The sequence below is a fragment of the Elephas maximus genome, chromosome 3 (assembly GCF_024166365.1).
Source record: "Elephas maximus indicus isolate mEleMax1 chromosome 3, mEleMax1 primary haplotype, whole genome shotgun sequence".
Lineage (NCBI taxonomy): Eukaryota > Metazoa > Chordata > Mammalia > Proboscidea > Elephantidae > Elephas > Elephas maximus.
The window spans coordinates 211,882,054-211,894,664 of record NC_064821.1 but is presented as its reverse complement, the minus strand read 5'-3'; the positions used below and the strand labels follow the sequence as shown (position 1 = coordinate 211,894,664).

The following is a 12,611-nucleotide window of genomic DNA, read 5'->3' as shown; positions in this document are numbered from 1 at the left end:
AAGCAGGACAGTAATATTAGAGAGGTATTCTTAACAAAAAGCTTTTCAAGAATAAAAGGGCTACAGGTAGCAGGTGTAGTTCATTTGACACTATATAACTGTGCTGGTAAGTTTTTGAAATCAGAAGCTGCCAGGCTCCTAACAAATGCTCCTTGTTGAGCATACTGTTTCAAGTGTTTTTAAATTGCTAATTCTGTGAATTGTAGCATTTTGTTACTTAAAATGTGGCAGTGCTGAATGAGCTGTGCATTTACTTGGCAACAGAGGTGTTTGACTAACTGCTCTCTCCAGTGGCTTCTCCTGGCACTCTGAACAAACTCAAATGCAACACTCCTTTTCCAGGTCTACCAGGCCCTGCCTGCGCTTGACTTCATCGCTTGCCTCTCTCCCTCAGGCATGGCCTTTATGCTTGAACCTTCTTCTCTTAGGTCTTTACGAGACTGGTTCCATGGTTCTCAACTGTGGTTACATTTTAGACTCTCCTGGGGAGCTTTACTGTCACTAGGCTCAGACCCTGGGGCCTTGGTATATAGTGTTTTTTTAAAGCTTTTCCCCAGGTAAGGCTGTGTAGCCTGGGTTGACAACCACTAATTGGTTTAGCTCATGTCACCTTTTCGGAGAGATCTTTGTGGACCCTTACCGTCCTATCCAAAGCGCCTTTCTCCTTATCGCTATCCCGTTACCCATTTCGGTTTTTAATTCCCACAATTTTGTTACTTGTTAAAATTTCCATGAAGACGGGGCATGACCTGTCTTTTCATGAATGGCCCAGCATCTAAAGCAGCCTTTGACCATTATCAGCAAACAGTGCGTGTTTGTTGCGTAAGTGTCGCTGAGTGCATGTTTTCACTGCAGCGTTAAGGAGGAAGGCTGGTTTCTCTGTAGCCTGTAGCGGATTATTTTGCTAAATTGTGTTTCAGAGAATGTACTAATTACTCCAGGAGGCTTTGGGAGGACGTTGGTTTCATTATGTAAGGTTTTAGTATCCATGGGCAAGGGTACACAAGAGAGAAGCAGGTATGTGATCCCTTAGAAAAACTGTGTGGTGGGTTCTCATGTCAGTGCGCAAAAGTTAGAGGCATTCTCTTAACAGCCTTTGAGGGTGGAAGGAGGGCTAATGACAGTCGTGTAAAGCTCAGTGAAGGTATGTCCATTCAACAGAGTAGTTACGTGTATGCATTTAGATTCATTTTTCCGGATTTTTTTAATTGCATAAACCATAAGGTAGGTAAGGAGAACGTAGACAAATGAACCTTCAAACCATCTACTGGTTTTTTCATGTTCATCATAGTATTAGGTATTTGTAATGCCAATAAAGATAGATTTCATTTAATTCTGTTCTTTTTATTTAATCATAAATCATAAACTTTTTTCATTTTCTGGTCTTGAAACTAATTTGCATTTCAAATCATGGCTCTTTTAAAAAATATTATATTTTTCTTGTTTTCTGGTTATAGAAGCAGTGTGCACTGATTGTTTAGACATAGATATTGTAGTGTATATAACCAAGAAAGTCAGTATCTGTTTTGATTATGTGACTAGACAAGTCTGCTGCTTATCATTCGTGCCGTGCTTTTCTAATATTTGACATATTTATTGTTTTCTTTGTACTTTATATTATTTATTGTTTTAAGAAATCATTTTCAATTGTTGTGTGCCATTGAGTTGATTTCAGCTCATACTTTTTACTTTATACCTTGAGCATCTTTCTGCATAAATCTCTGGTTGTTTCATAAATTTCAAATACAACTGTCCCAAACCATCTTCTGGTTTTCCCCCCAGCACCCGTCTTCCCTAAATCTCCTCCCTCAGTCTTCTCCACTTCACATAATGCCCAGCTTTTCAAGCTGAAAACCTCAATTATTCTTGATTCCTTTCTCCACTAGCTCCTTACATTTGTCCGTGTTTACAGCCCACAGCATCCTATGATGTCACCTTCTCTGATGTCTCCACCTTCCACCCTTGGCCCCCTGTGATCCATTCTTCACACCATAGCCAGAGTTGATGTTTTTAAAACAAAGAACACAGGCCTCTGCTCAAAGCCCAGCAATTTCCTACTGCTCCAGAGGTAACATTGCAAACTGTCTTACCCAGTTACCTGGTGGTACAATGGTTACGCATGCAGCTATTAACCATAAGGTCTGTAGTTCAGCCCCACCAGATGTTCGAACCCACTAGTGGCTCCACAGGAGAAAAGACCTGGTGATCTGCTCATGTAAAGATTACAGCCTAGGATTAGCCCTATGGGGTAGTTGTACTCTGCCCTCTAGGGTCACTATGAGTCAGAATTGACTCTATTGCACACAGCAGCTTACCCAGTTGGTCAGACTTGTGCCTACCTTGCCAGTCTTCTCTTTCTTCTTTCCCTTTCTTACTATATTTCTGCTTCACCAGCTTTTCTGGTTTTGGACATGATTAGCATCTCAGGGCCTCAGGACCTTTGCATTTGCCTTTCATTCAGCCTTACTGGCTCCTTCCCTTTTGGGCCCAAATCAAATCTCTTCTTCAGGCCTAACTTAGTGATTAACTTACCTAATGTAGTTCAACACTTTCTCATATTGCCCTGTTGATTTTATTCATAGCTTTTGTCACCATCTGAAATGATCTTGCTTACCCATTGTTTCAGTTATTTTTGTTGTTGTTGTTAGTTGCCATCATGGCGCCCCATGTATGCAGAGTAGAACTCCATAGGGCTTTCAAGGCTGCGACATCTCAGAGGTGACTCTGAGGTGACTCAGCCACCAGCCTTTCCGCTAGTAGTTGAACACTTAACAATTTGTGCCTCCCGGGAAACCTCTGTTATTCGAATTACCAGACTACAAAGTGAGACCAGTGAGAGCAGGTTCATGTCTGTCTTTCCACCGCTGTGTTGCCAGGGCATGACATAGAATACATACCTGTTTGAAAAACTGTCCTACTTAATGACTGATTTGTTTGTTATAAATAAATTTTTGTTACATGCCGTAGCGCGGTGAATGTATTTGTACATGTATTTAGCATACTGTATAAGTATTTCTTTAGGATGGATTCCTTTTTTTTTTTTGATTGTACCTCTGGATTTTCTTTGCCTGTACTTGGGAGATTTTTACATTAATCCCTATAGATATCGGTTTATGTATTTTTTGTGTATATGTGTGCTTGTGTATCGTTCTTGTCTGGTTTTTGTGTCAGTCCTAGACTGGCTTGAATTGAGATTTCCTTCCTTTATGCCAGAGGTTGGCAAACGTTTTCTTGTAAAGGATCAAATTGTAAATATTTTAGGCTTTGCCACATACAGTCTCTGTTGCATATTCTTCGTCTTTTTTAAAAAGAATTCTATAAAAATGTAAAAACTATCTTAGCTCACAGGCCATAACGTTAGCAGGCCAATTGTCCAACATTATCTTAACCTCAACTGTTGATGTTTGCATTTCCCTGTTACTCTTTTTGATTCTAGGTTTGTCTCTCATAGGTAAAATATGTTTTTACCTGGGTATTTTTCTTTTAATAAGTTGAGTTTATCTCATATTTCATTTAATAATAATTCTGTGATAATGCATTTAGATAGTCTGAGTCCATTCACATTTGTTTAGTGGTTAACATTGTAGCAATAAAGAATCTTAAACTGCTTTCTTATCAACTCAGACAAAACACTGTATTGATTCCGTGTTTATTATTTTCCAAAGGTTTTCTCCCTCCCCCTACCTCACTGTTACTCTATTCTTGCATTGTTCTCCATATTCCTTATCAGGGCTGCTGATATTTTTACTTTCATATCTTGCCAGCTTGTTTCCTTCCTCCCCTCCCGTCTTCTGTTATAATCAACACTCCATTTGTGTATCTGCTAAATTTGTGTATCTCTGGTACGCCATTCTTAATTTCTCTCTAATCCCTTCATTGTCTTGTTCTCTGTCTCAGTTCTAGTGAGTTTGTATAGTAAGATTCTTTGTTAGCCTATGATCTAGGGGTCCTTTTATAAACATGGTTTTTGTTGATATAATTGCATACAACCAACTGCACATATTTAAAGTGTCGTACCTGGCAGGTTTTGGTGTACGTGCACAGCCTGAACTTCAGTGAACATAGCCATCTCCGCCAGAAACTCCCTTGTACCTCTCTGTGATCTTTCTCCTCACCTACCCCAAGCAGCTGCTGAAGTGCGTCCTGTGCTGTGGATACGTGTGTATTCTGTGAGATGTTATACAAAGCGTGGTGTGTATTGGAGGGGAGGTCCCGCCTTTTCATTCAGCAAGGTCACCTTGAGATTCATCTGTATTGTCTTTTTCAGCAGCTCATCCCTTTTTTTGTTCCTCCGCATCTCACTTAATCCCCAGCTTTTCAGGCTCAAAACCTAGATTGTTCTTGATTCCTTTCTTCTCTAGACTCCTGTATCTGTGCATTTTCGTAGCCCACATCATCTTTTGGGTTTAGTAGTCCATTGTGTGACTATACTACACTTTGGTTATCCAGTCACCAGTTGATGGACAGTTGGGTTGTTTCCAGGTTTTGACTGTTAAAAATAAAGCTACTGTGAACACTCGTACAAGTTGTTGTATGGGCTTACGTTTTCACTTGTCTTAGACTAATACCTAGGAGTGGAATGGAAGTATCATATGGTGATGTCTGTTTAACATTTTAAGAAACTTGCCAAACTGTTTTTAAAAATGGCTGCACCATTTTACATTCCCACCAGTAGGCTGTGAAAGTGACAATTCACCAACTTCCTCACCAACACTTACTATAATCATTCTGTAATTTTAGCCATTCTGATAGGCGTGTAAGGAGGTATCTTATTGTGATTTTAATTTGCGTTTCCCTAGTATTAATGATGTTGAACATCTTTTCATGTGCTTATTTGCTTTTGTGTATCTTTGGTGACATGTCTTTTCAAATTTTTTGCCCATTTTTAAAAAATTGGGTTATTTACTTTCTTACTGAATTGTGAGCTTTTTCTATACAGCATATGAGTCCATTATTGTATATGTGATTCACAAAAATTTTATTCTGGTCTGTAACTTGTTATTTCATTTGCAGCAGTGTCTTTTGATGATTAAGTTTTTAATATTTTTGGATTCTGTTATGTTCCATTGATTTGTCTTATCTACCAATGCAACGCTGCCATCACTGCAGTAGCTCTGTGTCTTACAATCAGGTATTGTTAGCCCTATCAGCTTTATTCTTCTTTTTCAAAATTGTTTTGGCTCATCTACGTCCTGTCCATTTCCTTAGGAATTTTAGAATCAGTTTGACAAATCCTATCCGCCCCCTCCCCCCCGCCCCCCAAAAAATCCCTCCTGGGTTTGTTTAGGATTGCTTTGAATCTAGAGATCAGTTTGGAGAGAATTGACATTTTAATACTTGAGTCTTAAGACCTATGAATATGGCATGTGTTTACTTAGGCCTTCTTTAATGTTTTATAGTTTTTTGCACTTCTTTTATGAGATATATCCCTAAGTATTTTGCTTGCCAAAACAGAGGGTCAGTGGAAAAGAGGAAGACCTTCAACAAGATGGAATGATACAGTGGCTGCAGTACTGGGCTCAAACATAGCAATGATCATGGGGATGGTGCAGGATCGGGCAACATTTCATTTTGTTGTACATAGGGCCACTATGAGTTGGAACTCATTTGATGGCACCTAAATTTAACAACAATTGTAAATGGTATTAAATTTCACTTTCTGATTGTTCATTGTACTATATAGAAATACAGTTGATTTTTGTATATTGATCTTGTATTTAACCTTGCTGATTCCCTCATGGCCCTGGTAGTGCAGTGGTTAAGAGCTTGGCTGCTAACCAAAAGGTCGGCAGTTCGAATCCACCAGCTGCTTCTTGGAAACCCTATGGGACAGCTCTGCTCTGTCCTGTAGGGTCGCTATGAGTAGGAATCGACTCAACAGCCACAGGTTTCGTTTAATTCCCTTATTCTAGTAGCTTTTTTCTAGAGCCTGTCAGATTTTCTACACATATGATCATGTTGTCAGCAAATAAAGACAGTTTTACTTCATCCTTTTCAACCTAAATTCTTGGTTTTTGTTTTGTTCTTGTCTTAATGCACCGGTTAGAACCTCAGTGCAACGTTGAGTTGTTTCAGGAGGGAGAGTAAATCTGGTCCCGTCACTCCATCGTGGCTATAAGTGTAAGCCTGTTATCCCTGATCTTCACTTTCTGGGGAAAATCATGTAACCGTGATTTTTTAAATTAATTTTTGGCATATAAACAGGAATTAAAATTTTAAAAAATACTTTAAATGATACAAAGTATAGCTAAGTCTTGATGATGACTGTTCTGGATTGCTTGGATTCTTTTGATATTTTGTCTAGAAAATAATAAATTTTTGAACAAGTTGCTGCCTTTTCTCTCAGTACATATTAGATGAAGTTTCACTGTAATTGAGAGTTTCAGGTCATCTCCCAAGCCTTTCAGGCACCAGGGAGCACGTAGGCTGAATTACACTTTGGCTTTAAACTGACTGAAAGTGCCCACACTGAACCGGCAAACCATTGTAGTAGAATTAGCCTCTCTGATTTATTCAGTCTTACTCTTTATTGGCTACCTCTAGAAAAATACGTATTCTTTTATAACAGTAGGTACAATAAGTCAGAGTTTCTCCCTGTATTTTGACTGGATTATCTTTGTTTACATTTACACTAACCTCAATCATGTCTTTTTACGACTTAATGTTTTATTTTGGTACAGTAGATGCTATAAAACATCAACAGATTTGTAAGTCTGGGAAAGCATAAATTTGCTCTCTCTTCTGGTGCTATCAGTAGCTAATTGTCTGTCTCACCTTGGGGAGTACACACAGTATGTACTTTATTTACCTCTTGTTTGAGAAAGTAGCATTTTTAGACTGTCTTCGTAGGAACTTTTACTTTGACCTGCTACAGAACCTATATTTTGTGGCTTTCAGGGACAATTGCTTGTTCTTTTTATATTTGGAAATGTGTTCTAATATATAGGAGAGTTCTTTGGTTGGTTGGTTTTGTTTACTTTTATGTAGCAAAATTAAGGTTCATTTTATAATTCTTTCCAACCTCTAATGTTCTGTGATTTGAATTTGCCAGAATTGAATCAGAGATCCTAGAACCCCGTGGTTTAGATTGTATAATATTTGCTCTTGACGAGCATATGGGCAAGCTGAACCCACAAGATAAAATATCTCATTATTTTCATTTTTTATTTGTATACTTGTGAAATTGAACATTTTGCTAATTTGTTTCCTGTTACTTTCTTTAGTGAATTGTCTGTTCATAGCCCTTGATTTTTTGGTTTCTTCAAGTTTTTTTTTTTTTTCCTTTAATTCCTTGAGTTCTTTGTATTTAAATTTCATCAAATGTTGAGATTTTTTTCCATTGACTCTCAATTTTATTTTTTAACTACCATTTCCCTCCTCTGCCGGGCAGGACATTTGGCAGGTTTGCTTCTGAAAGCCCTGACAAGAAATCCTTGCCTGTGTTCTGGGTAGGGTTGAAACTTTGTTCAAAACAAAGAAGAGATGTAAACAGAAAATGGGATCCATTCGGGAGAGTAGAGCTCTGGGCTGAAGATATAAATGTTTATTGCAATTGGTAGTTAATGGCCTAATAGTAACAGATTCCCTAGAGAGAAGAGTATAGAGTAAGAGGGAACTGGGGCAGGGAAGAGAGCACAGGAGGAAGGAGTGGCCTTAGTGGAATGGGAGGAAAGATAACACTCCCCTTACTGCAGTGATTTTTAAGACTGCTTGCATATTAGAATTCCTTGGGGAACTTTTTTTAAGAGTTAAGAATTGGCACCCAGGCCCTACCCCACCCGCCTGTCATACTGGTGTAGTGTTCTAAATCCCCAAGTGATTTTACGGTGCTGCCAGGGTTGAGAACCGCTGCTTGTTTCTGTTTATAATAATAAATCAGTGGGTCTTAAAACTTTTGTTTGCCAGGAGTTTCACCTAGAAGACTTGGTAGAACACAGAATGTTGGGCCCCAACCCCAGAGTTTGATCAGTAGATATGGGGGTGGTGCCTGAGAATGTGCGTTTCTGACAAGTTTTCAGATGGTTCTGAGAATCACGTAGCAATAAGTGGAGGAGAGAAAGGATGTGTGTAGGTGCAGGTGGATTTGTAGGCTTGCCCCTGGAAATTGTAGGGTGCTCCTCTCTCGAGTATCAACTGAGATGTTTCAACAAATGAATGCAGCACTGGAAGTGCCCGCTCATCAATGCCAAGAAATTTGGAAGGCAGCTCCCTGGCCAACCGACAGGAAGAGGTCCATATTTATGCCTATTCCCAAGAAAGGTGATCCAAACAAATGTGGAAATTATTGAACAATTTCATTAATATCACACGCAAGCAAAATTTTGCTGAAGATTATTCAAAAACGGCTGCACCAGTATACTGACCGGGAACTGCCAGAAATTCAGGCCTGTTTCAGAAGAGGACATGGAACCAGGGATATCATTGCTGATGTCAAATGGATCCTGGCTGAAAGCAGAGAATACCAGAAGGGTGTTTACCTGTGTTTTATTGACTATGCAAAGGCATTCAACTGTGTGGATCATAACAAACTATGGATAACATTGAGAAGAATGGGGATTCCAGAACACTTAATTGTGCTGATGAGGAACCTGTACATAGATCAAGAGGCAGTTGTTCAGATAGAACAAGGGGATACTGATTGGTTTAAAGTCAGGAAAGGTGTGCATCAGGGTTGTATTCTTTTACCATACCTATTCAATCTGTATGCTGAGCAGATAATCCAAGAAGCTGGACTATACGAAGAACAGGGCATCAGGATTGGAGGAAGACTCAACCTTGCTTGCTGAAAGTGAAGAGAACTTGAAGCATTTACTGATGAAGGTCAAAGACCACAGCCTTCAGTATGGATTACACCTCCAACATAAAGAAAACAAAAACCCTCACAACTGGACCAATAAGCCACATTGTGATAAATGGAGAAAAGATTGAAGTTGTCAAGGATTTCATTTTACTTGGATCCACAGTCAACACCCATGGAAGCAGCAGTCAAGAAATCAAAAGCTGAGTTGCATTGGGCAAATTGGCTGCAAGTTCAGATCCACCAGCTGCTCCCTGGAAATCCTTTGGGGCAGTTCTAGTCTGTCCTACAGGGTGGCTGTGAGTTGGAATGAACTCAGTGGCAACAGGTTTGGTTGTTTTGGCTTTTAGGTGTTGATAGTCATCATAGACAGTGAAAGAACAAGTTGACTGTTTGGTACATCAGTTCATCTTTGTCACCTGATGAAAGATCTCTTGGGATCTTAATTTTGTCATCTAGTGTATATTTACTATCCGTTTTTTGTTGCTGTAAATGAATATTCTTTCTTTAGCCAAGTTATTGGTGAACATATACAAACGTGATAGATCCTGAGAGTGCACCTCCTTTCACATCATCACATCCTTGGCACCACTGGAACATAATTACATACATTATTATACATATGATAGTAAAAAAAAAAAAACCACCAAACCCACTGTTGTCACGTTGATTCCAACTCATGGTGACCCTACAGGACAGAGTAGAACTGCTTCTCACAGGGTTTCGTAGGCTGTAAGCAGACTATCACATCTTTCTTCCCATAGAGCGGCTGGTGGCTTCAGATGGCTGACGTTTCAGTTAGCAGCAAAGTGCTTAGCAACTGTACCACCACGGCCCTAGATATGATAGTGCAGTGTCCATATATAAGTGTAGTTCTTTTGGTTGCAGGTGAGTATTTTCACGGTTATCTCACATAAAGGTGGTTGTCATAAGTCTGTGTGGAAAGCCTCAGTGGTTATCCACACAGTGCAGTGGAGGGAGACCACAGCCTCAGTGGTTATCCGCACAGTGCAGTGGAGGGAGACCACAGCCTCAGTGGTTATCCGCACAGTGCACTGGAGGGAGACCACAGCCTCGGTGGTTATCCGCACGGTGCAGTGGAGGGAGACCACAGCCTCGGTGGTTATCCACACGGTGCAGTGGAGGGAGACGACAGCCTCAGTGGTTATCCGCACGGTGCAGTGGAGGGGGACCACAGCCTCAGTGGTTATCCGCACAGTGCAGTGGAGGGGGACCACAGCCTCAGTGGTTATCCGCACAGTGCAGTGGAGGGGGACCACAGCCTCAGTGGTTATCCGCACAGTGCAGTGGAGGGGGACCACAGCCTCAGTGGTTATCCGCACAGTGCAGTGGAGAGAGACCACAGCCTCAGTGGTTATCCGCACAGTGCAGTGGAGGGAGACCACAGCCTCAGTGGTTATCCGCACAGTGCAGTGGAGGGGGACCACAGCCTCAGTGGTTATCCGCACAGTGCAGTGGAGGGAGACCACAGCCTCAGTGGTTATCCGCATAGTGCAGTGGAGGGGGACCACAGCCTCAGTGGTTATCCACACAGTGCAGTGGAGGGAGACCACAGTGGAGGGGACCAAACCAGGACCTTTAGTTTTGCATTCAGTCTCATTTACCTCTGAACATAAGTTTCCTTATCTGTAAAATTGAGATGCTAACTATATCATAAGATTATTGGTTTGAAATATGATAATAACCAAAAACCAAACCCGTTGCCGTCAATTCAGACTCAGCAACGCTGTAGGCTTTCCAAGGCTGTAATCTTTATGGAAGCAGAGTGCTGCATCTTTCTCCCGTGGAGTGGCTAGTGTGTTCATACTGCCAGTGTTTCAGTTAGCAGCCAAGCGCTTTAACCACTGCGCCATCAGGGCTCCTTAAATGTGTTAACAGGTGAGAAAATACTTGATAAGGCTTATGGAACTACACACCTGTTGAATATGGCAGTCGATACGCATCGTCTCAGCATGTAATGCTAAGTCTGCATTTGACAAATGAAAAACTTCAGTAGATAAAATGATTTTTATAACGGTAGGTCAGTTAAGCGCTCGACTGCTAACCGAAAGGTTGGCGGCTCAAGCCCACCCAGAGGTGCCTCAGAGGAAAAGCCTAGCTGTCCACTTCTGAAAAGTTAGCCACTGAAAACCCCGTGCAGCACAGTTTTACTCTGACACACACGGAGTCGCCGTGAGTCAGAATCGACTTACGACAGCTGGTTTATGCAGCGGTTCCTGGACTTTGATGCTTTCTCTGTGACATGCCTGTTCTGTGTTGTTTTTAGCTCCTGTTGTTTATTTCTCAGTGCCGTCAGCTGTTGATGACGTCTGTGGTAGGACTTCCCACTCCTGCCCCACTCCCACCTTTACTCCCTCAAACACCCTTAAGTTGATAACGTGGTTACACCTTTACATTAGTCGGAGAAAGGTAATGTGAGAGCTCATTTGTGCCTTTTTTCCCATTTATTAATAGACTAGCTTTTTAGTTAGGGTGCATTTCCAAGATTAAGGTACATTAACACCACCAAAGATGAAAATTCTCTGTTTATATATGAATATTCATTAAAACACTATTTCTAATAGCTTCTCATATATACAGATGCTTGTCCTGATAAATGCACTTCATTTCTTCAACACTTACTCCATAGACATGAAATACATTACTGTCGTTATATACCTTGTGTTTATAAGGAAATGTTCTATCTTTTACAAATGCAGAAAAAGTGGAAGAGTGTTCTTTCCATTCTAAACTGTTAAATTAATAGAGCTTTGGGCACGTAATGCCTGTAAACCAGGTATGCAGCTTTTAAGGAAATGATGTTATCCTTGTATCATATTGGAATTCTACACGTGTATAGGCTGATGGCACCAGTGATCTAGAACCTATTAAATTGAATAGTATTAAGTAGAAAGACGGCCTCCAAAGATTCACTGTATTTGAACTGTTCATCTCAGCATGTATTGTCTTCATTCTCTTTAATACAGTTAAATGATTACAAACTGTAAATAACTAATACGTTTGCTAATACATGGTAGTTTATCATGATTAACTTTGTTGTGCGTTGGTTTGATTTTGACAGTACTAAACAGGTTAATGAAATTATCATTGATATGAGTTATTGAGGATTTCTTTCTCAGTGTTTTTATTTTCAGAATTTCTGTGAATATTTGAATTTACTAAAAAATGTTTTAGTTAATGAATTCTAAAATTTTCCTTATTTTTGTTTGTTATATGCTCCTTAAGACTGGTTTTAAGGGGTGCGGCAGGAGGTGGCAGGAGGCTTTGGACTCGATGAGTTTCCACCGAAATGTCGGAGAAGTCAGGCCAGAGCGCAAAAGCAAAGGATGGGAAAAAGTATGCAACACTCAGTTTATTTAATACTTACAAGGGTAAATCATTAGAAACACAGAAAACCACAGGTGAGTAAAATCAAGTGGTATTTATATGTTTTTCATATTTTTTATGCTTTTGTTTTATTACTGTAAATGGTACATCAGAACTGCTGCTCTTGTTGGGATTTTATCTTTCCCGTGTTCTTTATCAGGTAGTAGAAGATAAGTAGAAGTGTATCATCCCACAGGGAAACACAGTCAGAGAGACTGATAGACGTAGAGCTACCTAGGTGTGGATATTTACTACCACTTTAAGTGATGGAGGAAACCCTGGTGGCATAGTGGTTAAGTGCTATGGCTGCTAACCAAAGGGTCAGCAGTTTGAATCCGCCAGGCGCTCCTTGGAAACTCTATGGGGCAGTTCTACTTCATCCTGTAGGGTCGCTATGAGTCAGAATTGACTCAACGGCACTAGGTTT

At 40.3% G+C, this 12,611-nt stretch overlaps 1 protein-coding gene across 10 annotated transcripts in view; it reads left to right on the top strand.

The window, feature by feature from the left end:
* PRRC2C (proline rich coiled-coil 2C) overlaps positions 1–12,611 on the top strand; it is a 90,347-nt gene that overhangs the window by 14,793 nt on the left and 62,943 nt on the right. For all 10 annotated transcript variants that reach the window (XM_049881234.1, XM_049881229.1, XM_049881226.1 and 7 more), the window contains exon 2: positions 12,044–12,219. In XM_049881234.1, the coding sequence (XP_049737191.1) occupies positions 12,108–12,219 (112 nt within the window). In that variant the 5' untranslated portion in view covers positions 12,044–12,107. The remainder of the gene's footprint in view (positions 1–12,043; positions 12,220–12,611) is intronic.